The 21,393-nt window shown below is 40.9% G+C and overlaps 1 protein-coding gene across 6 annotated transcripts in view; it reads right to left on the reverse strand.

Annotated features, from left to right (window-relative positions):
• Positions 1-21,393, reverse strand: part of Adamts18 (ADAM metallopeptidase with thrombospondin type 1 motif 18) — a 128,001-nt gene that overhangs the window by 52,804 nt on the left and 53,804 nt on the right. For 3 of the 6 annotated variants that reach the window (XM_063247696.1, XM_063247694.1, XM_063247695.1), the window contains 7 exons: positions 18,917-19,199; positions 16,135-16,328; positions 15,815-15,898; positions 14,299-14,458; positions 11,444-11,549; positions 8,526-8,663; positions 6,517-6,670 (listed from right to left, as the gene is read on the reverse strand). In XM_063247696.1, the coding sequence (XP_063103766.1) occupies positions 6,517-6,670; positions 8,526-8,663; positions 11,444-11,549; positions 14,299-14,458; positions 15,815-15,898; positions 16,135-16,328; positions 18,917-19,199 (1,119 nt within the window). Of the gene's footprint in view, positions 1-6,516; positions 6,671-8,525; positions 8,664-11,443; positions 11,550-14,298; positions 14,459-15,814; positions 15,899-16,134; positions 16,329-18,912; positions 19,200-21,393 lie in introns of all 6 variants that reach the window. The other 3 variants (XM_063247697.1, XM_063247698.1, XM_023561968.2) reach the window with 1 other exon arrangement.

Below are 21,393 nucleotides of genomic sequence, written 5' to 3' on the forward strand. Positions count from 1 at the left end.
TTATGAAAATACAGCAAAAGTGTGATTAGTAATATTTCATACATTAAAAAAAACACTTTCTGTTGAACTAAGAGAACAGGGAAACCAGATATATGCTGTGACTCTCATCTCATAGACTGTAAAATTTTTCCCCCCAAGGAGAATGCGAGGACATTTATATCAATGCTTAGAAACACTAGCACCCCAGCAGCCCCCACACATGAGCACAAAGTCATCTGCAGACCCCAAAGCTCCCAAAGAAGAATAGATACATCCTTCTGGGGAAGGGTCAGTTACATTAGACCGAGGCCAACTCCCAAGTCTGTATGCTTCTAGATAAAGGTGCAGATGATATAATTAATATAGAACAGATAACAGTCTAGGTTCAACTGGAGAATGGGGTGCTCAGTCTTTGGAACAGTTAAAAGCATTCTTACAAAAGCTTTCTGCATTAGATTTCTATCCTCCTCACAGCCATCAAAAGCTATAACCCATACCCACAGCCTATATGGTTGCCTCTAAAATGACCCTAGGGCAGACCAAAGAAAGGAGGCTCCACGCTATGGCCAGTGCCAGGCCACAGGACTGAGAGGAAGGCTGGAGAGGGCCAGGGGAATAAAGCAGAGCAAAGCAAAGCAAAACAAAAAACACCAGGATTGCAGAGTAGAACAAGACAGGCTGCATGAACATGTTATTTCTTCTGTGGTGGAGTGCAGAAGTCAAATGTAATTATAGCCAACTATATGTTTTGACGACCAGCAAGCCCTCTGAGAAAGCTCCCTTTCAAAGTAAACACAAAGGGGGGTTTGCACTTTTTTGCTTGTACCCCGCTCTTTTTTCTTCCAGCACATTCAACTAACTTCTCCTTATCTATAATTACCTGGACTTAAGTCGTAATTTAAGAGAAAAAGAAGTAACGAACGACAGAGACCCTGCGGTCTCGTGTTGCCTGGATTTGAATTGTCTGACTGAGACCCACAGTTTTAAGGGAACAGACTCGACACTGTCCACCTTTGTCCTGTGGCTCACTGACCATGTTCTCTGGCTTTATTCCACCAAATGTCGACAACCCTTCAGATAAAGCCTGCCATGCCAAAAATGTTCATGGTGTATGGAAATCAAAGTTTACGAAAGCGTCTCAAACTTAACACATTCAAAGTAAAATTCCTCATCAGTCCCCAAAGCTTTCTATAGTCAGCCTTCTGTCTCACTTCATGTCACCTCCAAACTCCCATCTCTCAGACTCCAAATCCAGTAGTCACGTTTGACTTCTGTCTCTGTCTCTGTCTGTCTATCCGTCGCGCTCTCATCTGCCAGCAGATGGTGAAATCGCATTGGCTCTACCTCCAAAATAGCTCTAAAATCTGAATGGTTATCACATCCACTGCTACTACCCTGTTCATAGCCACCTGTGAGCTGGTGGCTCGCTGCCACCCCTATCCTCACCCCAAGTCAACAAGCTCTAATTTCCTCCATTCTTGTCTAATTTATTCTCAGCTGAGCACGGTCCGCTATGGTAGCCTGTAGCCACATGGGACTTGTTGCTAAATTGGGATGTAGATTACTTACACATAAATTAAAAATTCACTCCTTCAATCATTACTAGTTCACGTTCCTAAGAGTGAGATGTGGTGAGCGGCTACCATCTTGGATGGCAGGGAGCATTCCTATCACTAAAGAAATCTCCACTGCACAGCACTGAGCTAGGGGGAACCTTCCACATCAGCTCAGCTGGCTTGTGTCGCATCTCTGCTCAAAACCACGTGGTGCCATCAGATTTCACTTGGAGAAAAATCCAAAGTCCTTATTACGCCCTACCCAGCTACAAGCCATTGGGTCCCTTTGATCCTTCTGACCTGGCATCCCCCCAGCTCACCCCTTTCTCTCCATGCTGGCTTCAAGTTGCTCTGTAAATACCTTCAACGTGCTCCAAACATGGGCCTTTACCTAAATTTCACCTCCTATGGCCTTGCTATTAAGAATGTGACCACCCACCCCCCAAAAGCCCCCAATTTCTCCTTCCTCCTCTACACCTTTTTAACATGTGAGATTCTATATGTATAATGCCCCTCCTCCCCTGAAATATCAGCATTACAGGGAAAGGTCTTTGCTTTTTCTCTGATGTATTTTAAGAACCTAGAATAATACTTGCTGCCAAGCAGGCTGTAAGAGTTTGCAGGAAATCAACATATGAATGAAAACTGTTGACTTTATAGTCACAAATCATCTTCACTGATCATAAAGACCATGAAGTCCTTAAGAAATGTCTTCAGTTGAAATACAGCAAAGAATCTGACAAAATCTGTTTTTAAAAAGTAGTGCTAATGCAAAGGATTTTGCCTAGATTACTGTTCAGCATCCTAACGACCCTGTGAGAAACGCACAAGCGTTTTCCACAACATGCCTCTAGGAAAGCTGCCATTCAAGAGGAATTAAATAAACTGCCTCAGCAGGTCAGTCTCTGGCTGACCTGGAATTAAACCCACTTATGTTTAACCTCATTGCCGGAGCTTTTAAACTAAGCACTGATTCAAAAGCAATAGTTAACAATTAAAAAGTAACAATCAACAGGAATTGTCACCAGTACCACTTTTGAAATCCAGATTACTGAGGTATAATTTACTATCATAATATCCATAATATGCACCCAGTTTAAGCATATGGTTTGAGGAGGTTTGTTAAGCAAAATATGCATGGCACTGCAGACACCTCATAATCAAGGCAGAACATTCACCCCAAAATTTCCCTCAGAGGCAACCACTGCTGTGATATTCATCATCATGAAGTAGTGATGTTTTTTTAATTTTGTTTAAATGGAATTGTGCAGAATGGATGTGTTTTTCACCTGGCACTAGACATTGAAGTTAGGTTGATGGCAGTGAAATTTTAAACATTTGCCATAGCTTTCAACCATACCTTGTAACTGCTTGCTTCCACACATACTCCTGTATGTGACACCGCCAGAAGGGCCCTCAGCAGCTGAGCTGTCACCAGTGTCATGCTGCCCAGAAACTTCCCAAACTGTGGGCTAAAGAAACCTGTTCTTCATAAGTAACTTGCTTCAGGTACTTTGTTATAGCAACAAAACACTGATGAATACAAACAGTTTTGGAAGGAACAAAGAACAAGCTTGATGTGCCAAACACACAGAAAATTTGAGACCGGGACTTGACAGGAGGTAAAGAGAGTTGACAAAAATAACCAACCTCAGACTTTTTGCCAAGGCAGCTGCTGAAAAAGAACAGTTAGATATAGTGGTTGTGAGGACACTGAAGATAAAAGAGAGCAAAGGGAGCTTCATCATTTATAAACGATACAACTCTACAGAGCGATCACTGCTCATAGATTGCCCAGTGAAGAACTACTATCATCTTGTCTTCACAGATGTAGACACTTGCATGGAGGGACATTTGAGTCATTTGCCCAAGCTTCTATGAAGTGAAGTCACATCCTAGACCCAGGTCTAACTCTAAAATCCACAGAAGGTATAATGACTGAAAACTGTTGAATTCAGTGGTTCTCAAACTCAAGATGGCATCAGAATCAACAACAGCCGGAGACAGAGATCCTTGGACCCTCCGCCTGGAGTCCCCTATCCCTCAGGCCTGGGACAGACCTGAGCAGGTGCACTTCCAGTAAGTCTCAGGTGATGCTGACATACCTTAGGTGCTGATGTGAGAGGACACTTGAGAATTAGGTTGTTTGATTTTGCTACTTCTCATTATTACCCAAGCTTGCCTTTTCAGGAAGCATGGAGAGGAGTTAATGTTACTGGGGAGGGAAGGAGAGGGGAGGGGAGGGGAGGGGAGGGGAGGGGAGGGAAGGGAAGGGAAGGGAAGGGAAGGGAAGGGAAGGGGAGGGAGGGGAGGGGAGGGGAGGGGAAGGGAAGGGAAGGGAAGGGAAGGGAAGGGAAGGGAAGGGAAGGGAAGGGAAGGGAAGGGGAGGGAAGGGAGGGGATGGGATGGGGTGGGGTGGAACAGGGCAGAGTGCAATGAGGAGGGAAAGGAAAGGGTCAGGAAGGGGAGGGGAACAGCAGGGAAAGGAAGGGCAGGGCAGGGAAGGGAAGGGAAAAAGGAAAAGGGCAGGCAAACTAGGGGAAAAAGAGAGAAACTAATGATTAGGACAATAAAGGCTCCAGAGGCAAGTGTCAGCTCTCTCCTGCAGCTGCTTATGCCAAGCAAGACAAATAGGGATTTTTTTTTCATTTTGGAAACCCTTCCTTACTAGAGCTTGACAGAGAACTATTGTATTTATGATCCTCAGAGGTGGGATCATGCTTCAATTTATAACAAGAATTAGGAAGAACATCAAACACTCAGCTATGGCCAAAACAAAATCCACATCCGAGATCCACCAGCCAACCTACCTCTCCATTTTACCTTCTCGTTATCTTAAACACTTTTTCTCACTCTTAGGTAAATCCCCCCTACCCCTCCAGACATTCCTACTTCTGTGCCCTTCATCATTTCGTCCATCTTCAAGTCTGGAATGTTTTTTCCCCTTTGCTTTTTGCTGGGAAGACCCGCAGAGTGAGACACTACCGTTTAAGAGTATGATATAGTTCCAAGAAAGGATCTATAACTTAAGAATGGCTCCTTAAACCCTGTGCGTCATCTGACATAGAACAGGCACCACACAAGTGTGCGTTCAGTGTGTGATTCTGCAGGAGTGACAGTAATTTTAGGAACCTCTTGTGCAATTCCACAGAAAATCGTACTTAAATTCCTCTGCTTGTATATGCTCCCTAGCAAATGTGTAATATTTCATTGATGATTAGGAAAATCAATGAGTCCTCCAAAATGAAGTGGGTAAGAGAAAGTCAGGAGACAAACTTTTTCCAGCAATGTAAATTCCGGCTATTTACTTCTGCCAAGAGCTTCATTGTTACCGGCTAACAGGAACATTTCTGCTATTTTTTACATACAATATGCCAGCATTTGCCAAAACAAAGCCCATGTGCCAGAGAGGATGTCCAAAATAAAATTTTGTGGATCTGGATAAACACTTAAAGTACATTAAAATATATAATCTCATACTTAACCTAAGTTGTTGATATACTTTTTTCCTAGGCACGGACTTATATTTTTGAAAGTGAGTGATCTGTAGAAAAGCAGAAAGTGAATAAAAATTCAAAATACCACCCAACAAATGAAGGTAGTTGTAAGTGACTAAAGAGTAGGAAAATTGTATTTATTAGGAGAGAGAAGAAAGCTTACCATCCATGGGATGTTGTTTTGTTTAGATTTCATCATTTAAAACTTTTGCGGGTTTGGGTAAATTGATTATCTTCACTGAGATCCAAGAGAAACGTGGTAATAATTCTGACTTGTAAGATTTTTTGAAGGTTGAGTTCAGGTAAAATAGATCTCTAAGTGGAAGTGCCTTATTGGAGCAGAGGCCCACTCAGAAACCCTCGGGGGAGAGTGGGGTGTGTGAGGGTCCTCGGCAGTGGATGTGACGATGGTGGTCATGTGGGGGCTGGTAGCAGTGATATATTAGGGTGATGGTGGGCGGGGCTGTTTTGATGGCAGAGTTACTGCTGTTGGGTGATTTTCTTGGTGATAGTGATGGTGGTGGTGGATGGTAGTGAAAAATTATAGGGAAAAGAAGAGGAAAGGAGAAAGGAGGGTACTAGAAATAGAGGGGAAACAGGTACCATTATTCTACAGTTTTCTTGGATCCAGGTACCTAAGACCTTGCTATTTCTCACCAAATACTAGGAATAAACCAATTTAAAAATGACTACTCGTCAGTGATGTTGAGGTTATAATGCTGTCAGTGATGTAAATCTTGACCAAGTACAACTAAGATTCTGTCATTCATTTCTACACCCTGGACTTGTACATTTTCTTATTTCTTGTTTAAACATTCTCCAACAAAAACCTTATTAAGAATTCTCAACTATGCCTGAAGGTATCTGCAGCTATTCTGAAGACAACAAATGGCATTATGGTAGCCATTGGTGATTTCCTATTGTTTTGAAGTCCTTGTCACTTACACTGGTTTGTTTTGATTGGCTTTATTCTGTTTTATTTTGGTTTTATTCTCCTTAAAATAAAAATTTAAAAAATTTAAAAAAGAATTCTCAAGATATACCTTTAATATTTAGATACAAGAAAAATTTGGCTATCCATAATAGTTTTCTTATGAGAGGCATTTGTACATTTTGGGCTGATCATTTTTAAGTAAATTACATTAAAATAGCATATGAATAAGAAGAGAACAAAAACAATGATTAGCAGTAGGTAAAAGATATTATTCCTAGATTTATACTAGGGATAAAGTCTTCATCTAACAAGGAATTTCCTTGCAAGCATGTAGTAAGTGGTATTTAAACCAGGCATGGTCTATGGGGAATAAGCCTGGATAATTCATTGACAGTAAAATTGCCACTTAATTATCATGCCAAACAGCTGACATTTTAGATAACCCAGACTCTGACCTTTGCCCCCAGCAAACCAAATGTTTATCCTTCTGGTAGGCACACAGACACACTGCAGAATTTTAATGTAAGTTTGAAATCCCAAGCAAACATACCTTCACAAAACCAAGGCTGCATAACTTGGCTTTTGCTCCAAACTGCCACTTGCACTGTGTGTCTGCGTCGTAAATCTGCCCTGGCAGTTTGTCGGGATATTTATACTGTCCTGTTTGCTTGGGCTCGTCCACTAGACATCCAGCCTGAGGTGTGCTGTAGAGATAAAGCACCTTCGTTACTCTGCTAATCTGTGATATTTCCATTTAAAACAATACCCTTCTGCATGCAGCCATACAAAGTAAAACAGAATGTGGTTAAAGAAATAGGCACACATTGAAAGTCAAAATGCACTTTTTTCCTAAATGACAGGCATTTCAAAGAACTCTAGTTCTAGGTGTCCTACTGATTTGGCTTGGGATTGGAGATGGGAAAGGTAAACAGTCAGAAGCTTCCTTTGACAGTCTTGTTCAGCAATCTTCATAAATTTTTACTGATTGCCTACTGCGTGGTAAACATTTGGTTACATACTAAAGGCACAAAATAATCCAAACAGAGGCAGTTCCTATCTTTGTGGAGTTTTAAATCATGCTATGCTTTATACAGATGGTGAGGCAGAAGTCAAATAAGCCTCATCAACAAAAGTAAAGAAGTTATTGAAAGAAGGAGGAGAAAAAATACACTGAGGCATGAAGCAAAAAATCTGTCTTAAGCTACGTTTGTCTAGGACATGTTGAGAACAAATCAGTCCTGATGGTATAAATCTTCTTGGTGCCTTCTGTCTACATAAACAATGGAACTACACTACTATAGAGGGTTAAAGGTAGTCCTGTGGTCAGCCAGATGGGAGGCCTAGTGACCAAGCATCCAAAACAAAATTGATAACTCATCCATCTCACTAATGACAGTGAGCCCCACACAGTTGGTATATAGATCCACTGAGAAATTGTAACACATTAAAAACAGCAAAGCATGCAAAGCTAGCAGCTGCTGTGATTAGCATCACTGTGCCAAAGCGTTGAACTATAGCATACTAATAACTAGAATCCAATCTATGGCAAGTTGATCCAGATTTGTAATACTTATCAATTCCATTCTCACAAAAGTTAACTTCAGGCCCCAAATAATGAATCTGAAACTAATAACATTTACTGGCAAAGTTTATTATTAGCCAAAGATTTATCACTTTTTACTATCCTCTGGGCATCATTTAAGTGGATTTCTGTAAGTTAATTTGCTTTGCCTATGGATCTTGCTTAATTCTCCAAACATTTAAAAATACTATATATTTACAGGAATCCCAAAGGTTAAAAAGCATCAATTTCCAAAGAGACTTCACTAATACCTAGTGAAAAAGGACACGGAATTAGGACCTAAGTGGTTGTGTGGGTTGACATGAATTCAAAAGTTCTACCTCCATACATGTAAATCAACTTTGAGAGCATTGTTTAGGATAAACCCAACAGCAGTTCTATAACTTCTATTTTTCTTAATGCAGTCTAGGAGTTCTGAGCCATGGAAAGAACCGTGTATAGCCGCCTGTGCTTTACATGTCTTTGGACAGAGTCACCCTGGAGTCATGCAAACCGAAATAGTTATGAGAATCTTTCACTCATTAAATACACAAGCCACTGGGGCATTTCAAAAGATACTCCTAAGACAATCTGATTGATCAGATTCAAATAAGTGGTCACAGTGAAAAGACAATATACTCCGTGGTCTGTGGAAGTCAAGAGAGAGAGGGTGGGAAGCAGAGACCTTGGACTAAGCACAGACCTCGGTGTGAGCCTTCTGCCCAGTTCACCAGCTGTAGTACCTTAGCAACGACAGCACTCCTATGAGGACTGAAGGCAGCAATGGGTGGAGAGTATTCAGCTAAGTGTTGGCTTTGGCTCATTTTTTCAACAACAACAATGTCACCACCATCATCCTCATCACAGGAACCTGCCCACCTTTCTGTTCACTGACCTGTCAACAGGTATTTCTACTATCTGTTTCCACACTGATCGAACACTGTTGCGTGTCACCACTGCAAAGCTGGCAACGGCCCCCTGGCTGTCACCCGTCTTACCTAAGGAATTTCTTGAGATATTGGCGGCTACAGGAAGACCAGGAAAACACCCCATTATTTCCGGTCAGCGTGGGAGACATGATGTTGCCCTCAGCCTTCCTGCACGGATTGCCTTCCCCGTCGTGAATCATGCCGAAGCTGAAACAGAAGAAAGCCACAGTTGTGGGAACCCACGGTCCACACCGTAAGCAGCCCTCGCCAAAAGATGCCCTGCGAGTGCATGGATCCGCGAAACAGTAACTGGCCTTGTAAGAGAAAAACAAAAATGAGTTGCTCTAAACTTTGTATATTTCAAGCAGATAATTCCGTGTATATGTTTGGTACCAAAGAGTTTCATATTGAGCTACATTCCCAGCCTTTTATATTTTGAGACAGGGTCTTCTGAAGGTCCTAAATTTCCCAGGTTGGACCTGAATTTGCAACCTTCTTGCCTCAGCCTTCCAGAGTTGTGGGATTAGAGGCAAGCTCCACCATACCCAAATTCACCCACAACATGTTAAAGAATGATAAAATTTCACTATATTATTTTTTGGTGATGACATCAAAGGATGGTGTATCTGCTACATATTTATTGTTTTTTTGAAACAAGGTCCCCCTATGTAGTTTAGGCTGGCCTTGAACTCACTATGTAAAACAGGCTGCCATCAAACTTGCCTCAGCCTCCCAGAGTGTGGGGATCACAGGTGTGCAATACCACACCCGGTCGTGCTACACATTTGAAAGGCTAGGAAATCTTGGTCAAGATTTCTAAGCAAAAGTGGGCCAGGGATACAGCTCAGTGGTACAGCGACTGCCTGGCAAGTGTGAGGTCACGAGTTTGATTCCTGATACCAAAATAATAAAATAAAATAAAAAGATTTCTAAGCAAACCTAAAGGGATAGAATTAAGTAAACTTTAAAAATTTTAAATAGCACAACTTTTTCTCACCACCAGTGCTAGAATAATGGTATGGAAGTTCAGAAAGTAAGAGATAGGTAGGGAGAAAAGGTAATCATAGGCTAGTTACGGATTGCCCATATGCAAGTTTGCTGTGACGCAAACACATTATTTCCAGTGATGATCAATTTACTAGCTAGAAATCCCAACCTCTGATTATAATTAAATTCCCTTACCATAGTGAATGTATTTAAAACTTAATTTTTGAAACCATTTTTTGAAAGCATTTCTTTAAGCAATCTCAATTTGTTTCAGTTCACTGCAAAATGTCCTAGCAACTAAAAATAATTTTCAGTAGTCTATTCTCTACAAATAATGCACAGTTTGGATTATTATTAATCTCATTACTTAAAGACATAAGGGCAGGTAAGAGGTCTATGGAAATATTTTAATATGATTTCATTTACATATAGAGCTACCTTTTGTAATCACAGATGTGAGTTTTTATGAACCATGTACCACTATCTAGCCATTTTTCCAGCATTTCCCCCAATTTACCAGGCAAGCAAGGAGGGACAGCTGTATACTGGGGTCCCATCAGTGAATTTCCTAGGTTTTAAAGGTGACCATTAACATGTATTTTACATTTGTTCTTCTACCTCTGTCTCCTCCACTCTACTGGAAAAATGGTTTTGTTTTTCTTTATCTAAAATATTTGTTGTTGACCCCGGAATAAAATTTGTAAGTGAATTTATCTATCAATAGCGAGGAATTTGAAAAATGAGGGGTTTTAATTTGGATTTCATGCTAGTGAAACAAATTTAGGAATGTATTTCATGTACATAGATACTTTATTTCCCACTCTGTATAAAAGAGCTTTGTGTAATGGCTATTTTAGTACCTATTTTTGTAGTAAAACTGGTCCACCCATATCTTCCTAAGAGAGTAGTGATGTACAGATATAAAGTAGTAAGAAATCACTGCATAACAGAAATGGTTAGGATTCACCCTTTCTGAAGATAATTTAGCTCATAATAGAACCAAAGTATCCATGTATACATTATGGTTATTGAACAGGTAATGTTTGCTTTTAAATCAGAACTGAATTGGACACTCTGAACATGTAGAAATTACATGGTGAATAAAAGAGACACATGTGTGTGTGCTTGTGTGCTCTCCCCCCCCCAAATCGGTACATCCAAACAGAATTGCCCCCCAAAATCGTCATTTTGTAAACCAGTATGCTTATCCCAATGCAGCTGTTACTGGTCAAATACTATTAAAACTTCTGTGTAGTAATGTCGTCATATCAAATTATATGCCTCGTAAAACGAATTAACCTCATTTCTCCCATTTCTAATTTCTAAGTCTGTTCTCCCAAATTATTTATTAGCATCAGTTGAAAGAATATTAAGTACACAGAATGTAACCAACTAAAAAAATATCTGGTATGTCTAGTAAAAGTTTTAAAACATCAGCATGCCAAAGCATTCTGGGAACAGATAGGTCTCCAGGATTCATTCTTTAGTGTAAAGAATCAGCAAAATGTATCTTTGCTGAAGCAAAACACAAAAGAAAGACCAGAAAATAGGTTAAGTAACCTGCAGTCCACAGTGCAACACAGTGTAACACACTGCTGCCTAAGCTGGGGCATGAACAAGAAATGGCCTTTCTTGAGCACTTCTTTTTTGAAATATTTTCATTATTAGTGCATATCAGTAGCACACAATATTTACAGTCATCTTAGAGAACAAGTACATGTACTTAAGGTATCTTATTTCTTCTCCTCTCTTTTTCCCTTTGTTTTTAGATTCCCTTCCCATTTGCAGAAGATCTAGCTGCCCGTTTCCTGTTGTATTTTGATTTCCTTTTTAAATTCTTTACACTTTGGGCTTCTGAACTCCTCTTAGCTCTTGGCTTTACAAAGACTTGAGAGTATGGACCCAACCAAGATCAGCAGTAATCCATAACCGCCCCTAGAGAAACGCCAGTGAGTGGCTTGGCAGTTTCATTACGGGGTGAATCAAGAAGCCGCGCTCACTTGTGGCCCGACTCATGAGCGATGGTGAAGGCGAGGCCCAGCCCGGTGTCCTCATTGATGGTACAGCTTCGGTACTTGCTGCACATCCCGCTGATGGGCGCGAACCCTGTGGGAAGACCAGGTCATGGGTTAACCAAAGAGGACGCACACACACGGTCAGTTCTCATGGCCTCAACGTGCTCCCTACAGTTATTTTTTCTTAATGTATTAATGCAATTAATGTACTGCAGGTGAATACTAAAAGTATTTATAAAAGTAATCACAAAGCAACACTTTATAACTTTTGCAATGTTTGGATGTTGCCATAAATTGTTCCTCCAGACAAGCCAAGGAGGTCAGTAGGCAAATTGTTATCCACATTTTACACACAGAAGAGCAAGTCACAGGAGATTTATACGCCTTGCCTAAGTTTATCATTTGACTCAAAGCAACTGATCAGATAATGGCTACCCCAGGACATAATACTTAACAACATTATTGCCAAAATAACACACACTGTGGTCTGAGTCTACAGCTGGAACCAAGGGAAGGCCTAGGGGTCTGCTCACATTACACTGATTTTGTTTCTCCTACTCACTGTAATGTGGAAAGTGTTCATTCCCCAAAGTTACCTCTTTTCAAAAGCAATCGCAACCTCATTCCACGGGGCTAGGGCTGTAGCTCCATGGTAGAATGCCTGCCTCGCCTACACAAGGCCCGACTTGGATCCCCAGCACTAAAAATAAATCATTCTAGTGAGCTCTCCAGTCACTCTTGATCCACCTTACTGCGTGAACATTTTCCTTCCGACTTAGGTCCTAATAATTAGAAGAACAAGGTGAGCCACTCATGTGGCATTCAGTTCACAGTTGTGAATCAACTGTACTTACTCACTGCCAAGATGTGATGGCACTGGGAAATCTTACACAAAGGTGCACATCAGGAGTGGCGCCACCTACTTCTCAATGGTGTCATCACCATCGTCACTAAACAAATGGTTGACAAACACACGGTGCTGTGCCTCTATGTATGTTTAGTGTGTGCAGCTAACTGCAGATTAGGAGCTGAGACTCGAGCAAGTCTATCTGCCCAGGACTGCAGGTCACAAATTCTCGGTTCAGAAATGAAGCATAATACGCTGAAGCCAAAGCTCAAGCTCTTTGCATTAGAATGTGTTGCTTAAATTGAGTGACCTACACTAGAGAAATGCAAATTAAAACAACACTGAGATATCATCTCACTCCAGAAAGAATGGCTAACATCAAGAAATCAACCAATAACAAATGCTGGAGTGGCTGTGGGGGAAAAGGAACTCTCCTGCATTGCTGGTGGGAGTGTAGACTGGTGCAACCACTGTGGAAATCAGTATAGAGATTCCTCAAAACAGTGGGATCAGAAATTCCATTTGGCCTTGCTATTCCTCTTCTGGATATTTTCTCACCACAGCAATGTGCATGCTCCCATGCTTACAGCTGCACAATTTGTAATAGCCAGATCTTAAAAATAACCCAAATGCCATCAACTAAGAACTGAAAAAAAAGATAGCCATTCTTATACAATGGAGTACTACTCAGCCACAAAGAAAGATAAACTTGAGGCTTTTATAGGTAAATGGATGCAACTAGACACCATGCTCATAAGTGAAATAAATCAGACTTGTATGTGTAAACACCGTATTGTCTCATTAGTGTAAGAAACTGAAAGAGTACATAAGATTCCAAAGTTACAATAGATACAGTAAAAGGGAAAGAAATTGCTCAAAGGGAAATTATATGGTTTGATCAGTCTTGCATGTCTGTATCTGGTAACCTGAACAACAATTTTGAAGATAACAATATGCAATACAATGACCATTGTTAAATTCCTATCATGTTTTGAAATCATGTATTGCTATTGCTTTTTATCAGTTTGCTTTTGTTGTTTTTTGATTGCTTGCTTCTTAATTTTTCTGCTTTCTCTTTAAAATTAAAAATATGAGTGGTCTATAAGATACCTGGTAGAATTTTGGGGTTATATGATTTTCCTAAGTTTTTCCTTATACTTTGATCTCTGAGTGGATGATAAAATTGCCTCCTCAGAAATTTTTAAACACCTGAACAATGTACTGGGCGATTAAATATCATTTTACATACCCTGCACAAAGCGTATGAATGAATTTTAAAACTCCTTCTCATGGAACAACTCCCAGAATGGTTGTACTTTTTGAAGACTGTGATGAATAGCAAATCACTGAAGTGGACTTACTTTATAGGGCATAATGGAGACATTATAGAAAGTTTGAAGCATATAAAAAAGTTTTATAAAGTCCAGTCTCCTTTATCTTGAGTATATTTTAAGGGATTAGAAAGCACTTTGAAGAAGAGAATTATAGGGGTAAATCATATAAACATTTTCAGCTCTCCCCAAATTTTACCAGTCTGAACCTCCAGCTGTATCAGTAAACTGTGGTTTCCATGTCAGTGAAGTTTTATTAGAATATAGCCATACTCATTGATTTGTGATTACTTATGGCTGCTTGCATTCATATAAGTAATCTGAATAATTGTAACAGACTTGTGGCCCTTTGCAGAGAAAGCTTTGCTGACCTGTGATCTAGACAATCATCAACTCATCAAAAATGATCAAGTTCCTACCATGTACAATTGGATATATTGCAAAATACAGCACAGATTAAAGGATACCATTTTTACTCCGTATGTGCTCTGTATAAACATGAAAGAATCAGAGTCTTCAAAATAAAGAACCTTCCCAAAGGAGCACTGCCAATCTATGGCTTGGTTGGATACCAGCCCATTTCTCTTCAGATACGTGGCCACCCATCTGTGGAACAATTTCCCTACTGTGCTTCTAGCTAGCAGGGTCCATTCATACCATACCTAGAGTGTCACATGGCTCATTCTTCCAGGAACAAATGTCAAACCCGGTGAGTAAGATGGCGTGGTCATGCCTCTTGCCATTCTTCCCAATGAGGGCAGACTGCCACTGACAAAAACTGTTTAGAGACTGATCTGCGTGGTGGTTGATCAGCAGTCCTCCCTATGGGAAACCCACACAAGTCAGAATGTGATTTTTATCACATGGTTACACTTATAAAGTCAAACACAAAGACATCACGTTTCCAGGGCGAAAAGTCAGTGGTACAAAACACTTGAGCTAACGTAGGGAGAGAAAAGATCTACTTGGGAACACAATCCATTTTTGGTCAATGGTCATAATTTTTAAAACAACTGCAAAGCTTCCAAGATGTGGTTTTCAAACAAAAGTATATTTCTACAATGAATAATCTAAAATCACTTAGGAACATTTTGGTTCACGTGACCAGGTACCACCAATATAAAACTGTTGCACTGTTACAACATAATAATAAATTCATGATAAAGTTTAATAGTCTCTTCACAATAGCATGATTTATCAGTGACGATGGTTTACTTACCTCTAATGTCAAGTTTCCAGCAAAAGGTGTGGGACACTACACTTATCAATCAATGAATAATAACAGAGTGAACCATCACTGAATGAGTAAACAAATAGGCATAAGACTATTTATGGGCAAAGTAAGATTTACTCCTAACAACACTTTCTCAAAATGTTTGCTTGTCAAAACTATTGACTTGGGTAAAGTTGATAATTTCTAGACAAGAGCTGTATCAGTCCATCAAAGTGCCTCTGGCTTCCTTGTCCTGCAACTATCTATGAACTGTAGGGTAAGAGCAAAGGTGTCTCCAAAACAATATACATCCTTTCTATCTCTACAACTGCAAGACAAATTTGTCAAGTACTTATCCTTAGCAAACCTACTACCTGGGCCATTAGGTGTATTTTGTGTTTTGTGCTTTCCCTGCTTTGTGCTAGCTTTGTTGGGATAATAGATGGAGAGAGAAAGCCGCAGGGGATTTAACAGCCTGTTTGGTAATCCCTATCTCAGAAAAATACAGCTTACACATCAAAACACTGCAAAGCACCACCAGGCAATTCAACACATTATTATGTGTTCCACTTTTGTAATTTGCCCTATGCCTGTGTCTTTCACCCGACTATAACCCATTCAAGAGCTGTTAAATATTCATTTATTCTCTGCAGAACCTAAGATGTTGCTGGGTTTACTCTAAGAATTTCCCGACAATATTCTGTGTATTCTCAAAATATCTCTGTGCATCCACCTGCAACAACTAATTATCTCCAACTTGCAAAATTTCAACTGATCTTTAAATCTATGACAAAATGCACTTTCCTTGAAAGACCTATATAATATTTTATATATTTTTAAATTTTTATTACATATTCAGTTAATGTTTCTAATGACTAATACAGGGATCTACATATAGTAAGCATTCAATAAAGGGATGGTGAATGGCAGAAGAAATGAAAAAATAAATGAAGTTTGCCGCTTACAGGCTCTCGTTCCAGAAGAATGAGGCTCACCACTACAATGTTTATGTCACTTCCAATAGTCCCATCTTTAAATAGGCTGGAAACCTGTTGGAATAAGTAAAATCCAATAAAAAACTCAAATTAGCAAAGCTGCATGAGGGGAACCAATCAGACATAGATATAAATGCACGGGATTCAATTTAAGCAAAATACATGTAGCCTTGAAGATGGCTTTCTCAAGAGTCGCCATGGAACCAGGCCGCTATGTCTGCCGTGGGAATTCTGGCAGGGAATTTTTGGTTCCATGGGGAGCCAGGCAGGCCCGTGCTCACCACGCTTACCATGTTCATGACCGTGAGGATGTAGGTGGTGACATTCCCCTTGCCGTGCTTTTCTACCATCTTCCTGTCCGCCACCACGAGGGTTTCCACGTTGAGGCCCTTTTGGGACTTTCCAGCTGATCTCCTGGGCCGCCCTGAGCTCCCGTACTCATCGAATCGTAGGTAGGTGTCCTCCGTGGGGGGCTGAGGGGCGTCTGCCACGAACACAAGAGCGTTGGGAAGAGACATCAGCAGGGAACACATGGGTGAGATGGACGGAGGGCGATCTAAACACAGGGAGCAGAGAGAAACTGTCACCTGCACCTCCCGTCTCCACACTAAGTGATACCATCAGGGTCTGGCCTGGCACTTGGCACCCAGTGCGTGGTCGAGGAAGACCCATTCCACAGATCCTGGGGTGCATGGAGGGATGGCATGGTGGATGGGTCCATGGCTGGACAGACTTTACTCCAAAGAGTTAAAAAAAAAAAACTAAAAAAGCAAATAAAAAAACAAGCTGCAATTGTAATTGATAGAAAAGGCAGCTCAAAAAAAAAAAGAGGGGGGGTGTTTCACAGAGAAAAATGCTCATTCCATTACTCAAAAAGTATAAAAATAGGCATTATTCTTCAGATCTGTATACATTTTTTAAAAACTGGTATTGGAGATTGAACTCAGGACCTTGGCACTGATTCTTCTTTATATTTTTTACGTTTTTAAAAAAAATGTTTTATTTACTTACTTAATTTTGAGACAGAGTTTCTCTATCCCAGGCTGGCCTCGAACTCCTGGCGATCCTCCTATCTCAGCCTCCCAAGTGCTGGGATAACAGGCATGAGCTACCATGCCTGGTTTTTTGTTTGTTTTTAGGGGGAGGTTTTTTTCCAGACAGGATCTTGTTAAGTACCTGAATTGCCAGGCTGAGCTCAAACTTGCAATCCTCTTGCCTCAAGTCTCCCAGAGAACTGGGAAAACATGGTAATGCTTTACATATGTTACGTTCTGGATAAAACGTGAACTATGAAACACTGCCCATGCCTTATACTCTCGTGTCATCAACACAGACTTAAACACAGCACATAGTAAGTCGTCAATAAAGACTCTTCAAACTGATACTGACTTAGAGAAATAGCAACGTCAGGCTGACACTGAAGCAATATCAAACGCTTTCCACAAACGGTAAGACATGGGCACCAGCTCCACAGAGTGGATGCTGGCCGGAGCTTTTGAGCAGTGATCTGCAAGCTCCTTTATCCTTTTTTCTGACAGCAGTGACACCTTTAGTGAATGGGCAGCAACAATTGAGGGGTGCCTTGGAGACAAAAGACCATCTAGAAAGCTCAGGACTGCCCTGAACAAGTACAGAAATAGCTAACACAGCTTAAACAGTAATGTTAGCTCATCACAGAATGAAATTATCGCCCAGGTTTAATTTAAAAGCTTAAGGTCACCACAGGTTCCAATATGATTCTGGATCTTAGTTGCCTCTTCTATAAGAAAGTGTAATACTCGTAAGATTGCCTTAAAGTCTGATGTCTCATATCAAATGTATATCACTAGCCCTATAAATATCACTGCCAGCATTAATTCCACTATTACAGGCAAGTGCTATAGTAGGCGTTAAATGGATGTTTTTCATGAGAATATTTCAATACCACCAAAAAAAAGTTTCAATGACAGACATACTGTCTCTACTACTGCCCCTGATTTACATCCTGGTGATGTCAAAGCCTCAGCTCTAGGAGGGAATTCTCTTTTGGCTGGGCTATCCAGTCCAGTAGCATTTGCCGTGATGGCTACTGAGCCATTGACTGTAGTCTGGTGAGACAGGTGAATTGAATTCTGCATTCCATAAGTTAAATTTTAAAAATGCAACACTTGATTCAGATACTGAAAAACTTGAAGTATCTCTTTTTATGGCAAAAATAACACAAAACTTAATAAAATAATAGGAGACTAACAGTAGTTAATACACTGTGTGTTGTTATCTTCAAACTAGTTACTCAGGTGGAAATATCTTTGGGACAACTGGAGTATGTTAATCTACCTTTCAACTTTAAATCTTATGAAATCTAGATACACAGATGAAGCATTTCTGATAAAAAATGTATCACCTGAATTGAAATTGAGCCACAAGAATAAAATAAGTACCAGCTTTCTAAAATGTAAATATACAGAGACTACAATCTCTCATTAGCAATTTGTTATATTCATTTTATGTTCAGATAACATTTTGTATGCATTGAGTTAAATGTTATAAAAGTTTAACTTTTAGAAATTTAAAAATGTGCAGAAAATCTAACATAGTAATGGAGTTTGCTTTATATTTCTGTTGGACATTGCCGGTCTGGAGGATGCTAAAAGTTGTACATGGATCACAAAACCTGCCCGAGGGTCCCAGTTTTCCATTGCTACCTGTCCTCATGATCCAAGCCCTCAGTTCCTAGGAAGCCTCTTCTTTATGTGCCCCAAAGAATACCCAACCGCTCCTGGACATTTGCCTCTGATTTATTTCATCTTTGGAAGTCTTCATGCTTCCCCCAAGAGCACAGAAACCAAGATAAGACTCAGACTTGGGGCTAAAAATCAGAGATGCTGCAAGAACAAAAAGAGAAACTATCTAAATCTTTCCTGGTCATCTTTTCTCTGGCAAGAACAACTACTAGGTCTTCTCCAGAACTACCCTGCAGTGAGTGCCAAGAATAATCCCACTTTAACCTGCAAAGTAGCACACCCAACAGCGCTCAGAAAAGCACACCGAAGCCCATTTAAGAACAGAATGAGAAAATGTTTCCTTACATACATTTCTTGCGTTGTCCACAAAAATGCTGCTTTTGCCACCTTCGGTGGTGGAATTCTGTCTCTGCACTCTGGGATGCGGGGGGAGAGTGACTTGGGGAGTGACCAGGGTAAGTCCGGCTGGCACCAGGGTAGCCACTGTACCGCTGGACCTTCTCCTCTGCTGTCCTCTTGTACAGGATATGGGGGTGGTGGCCCGCAGGGGTGCTGTAGTTGTGTTCTTGGGCCAACCGCTGAGGTAACGGTGAGATGAGGAATTCACTTTTGTGTGTCCTGATGAGACCTGACTAGAAAGTCAAACACAAAGAATGCATTCATGATTCCATGCAGCCTTTTTCCTGGGTTGATTTCTTGCAAACATGCATTAACCATTTTCTGGGGGTGGGCATTATGCAAAACATGACGTATGATCAAAATATTCCATGGATGTTAAATTTTTTAGGACCATTATTACAGTAAATGACACAATCCATTAATTTTCTTCAAAACACCTGCTCTTGCTTGGAACATACTTGTCCCATCATCCTTTCTGAAGCAGTTCCCAAGTTCTCTTACACAGGTGTCTTTTTCCTAAGTTTAAAATTGTTTGCCTCGATTTCTGTCAAAACCCTGACAGCATCTCCTCCTCCACTTTTCCCACTGGATCTGGCCCTGTGGGTCTTGTCAAAGTCAAAATAAAATGAAAGATAAATGTTTTGAATCAACTCATTACATCAAGGCAGCCACAAGAGCTCAACAAAAGATTCTAATGAAAGAACCCTTCCAGTACTGGTTCTGAAAGCTTCAAGAATGATGAAATAATTGTGTTGCAAGGAAGGGGCAGTACTATGAGGGGATTCGTGGCAATGTGTCTCTTACTATAATATTTTTTAAAAATCTTATATTTTTATCCTACCTTGTACTTTGTAGCTCTCATTTCATTTTTTTTTTTGTACCATCATCACTCCCATTTTACAGATGGCAAAGTGAGCGCTCTTAAGTCGAAAACCACTCTAGATCCTGAAGCACAGCTCTTTGCAAAGAGGCTATGGATTTCTTTCCTTTTGGTGGTACTGGGGATCGAACCCATGGCGTTACATATGGTAAGCACATACTCTACTACCTGCTGCACGCTCAGCAAGGCTGCCAATTTTGATGTGTGTCGCAGCAGGACTGTTTAGGATATCCTGCTTGCCTGTGCCTGGTCATCACTCAACAACACCTGAACAATAATGCATACACACACACACATACTCTCAAGTGTTCATAGCAAGGCTTTCCTCTTGATTTCATAAATTATAAATAAAATAGGGATGGCCAATGACAGAGTGAGTCATTATCCCTAATTAGGGGTCTGAGGAATCCAATGAGCTGCACTATTACAAAGGGATACTCTTGCTCAGGCGAGGAGGAGGGAACCCTGGAAAGTCTTCCCTAGCACAATTTTGCCTTCCAAGTTCACGGCATAGTGCGTGTTGTACCTGATACTGCAACCACTATGCACCCTTGCCTTTGGGCTCAGGCGCTACCATCTTCTCTGGGCATCAGGGTGCCCTGGATCATATTCCTCCTACGGAGAGTGTGGTCTGCAGGCCAGCACTTCAGCCTCGCTCTGGAGCTTGTTAGACACACAAATCATAGCTCTCCCCCCTGCACTGACTGAATCTGAGTCTGCAAGTACAGTTTGCATGCCCGTTAACATTTGAGGAGCACTGACCTAGACCAGTGATTCTTCAGATTTGCAACACATCAATATCACATGTATATCTTAAACAGAATCGCTCTTACTCTCACTCTCCCACGTAAAACCCAACAAAATCAGAATCACTTTCCGTGGGACTGCTATAGTTGCCTTTATTTTTTAACCACCGTGTGATTATTACAATATACAAACAAGCCACGGACCAATGCACTCGGCCTTACCTTCATGAGCAAAGTGGGGAAAAAGTCTTCCTGCCCTACTTTACAAGGAGGGATAAAATAATCATTGTAGAGGTCTTTTGCATACTCTAGACTGTAGCCTTTTAGATGATTGATGATGCTCAGTAACTGAATCAACAAATATTCACTAGGACCAACCAGCAGCAAGCACACAACTGAGCAGGAGAAACAGTGTGTGGTTTACGGGGAAGGCAAAGGTGTGCCAGTCCACTCATAGTGGAGGTGGAGTCTTAGGGCAAGGGCAGGTTGCCATGGCAGTGCAGGGCAGCTGATACCTAAGCCAGCTGTGGGATGGGCGGGGTGGATGAGCAGCACCAGAAAAGCCCACGGGTCTTGACTGAGCCCTGTTAGGCATCTGCTTCTTATTCCTAAAGGAAATCCTGGAACGAATGATTCGGCCCTTATCTTCCTGCCATCTCACATGCATGGTGCCCTCTGAGAGCCTATATTATGGCCTGCAGCACTGATGTATCTAAAGTCTGCTCATCAAGACAGATGGTTTCATTTACCAAGCACATGCTGAGTGTCTAAAGCCTAGTCTTATTCTAGATATTGGCAAAA

The sequence above is a fragment of the Cavia porcellus genome, unplaced genomic scaffold, assembly GCF_034190915.1.
Source record: "Cavia porcellus strain 051 isolate PalLab524CR breed Dunkin Hartley unplaced genomic scaffold, mCavPor4.1 scaffold_4, whole genome shotgun sequence".
Lineage (NCBI taxonomy): Eukaryota > Metazoa > Chordata > Mammalia > Rodentia > Caviidae > Cavia > Cavia porcellus.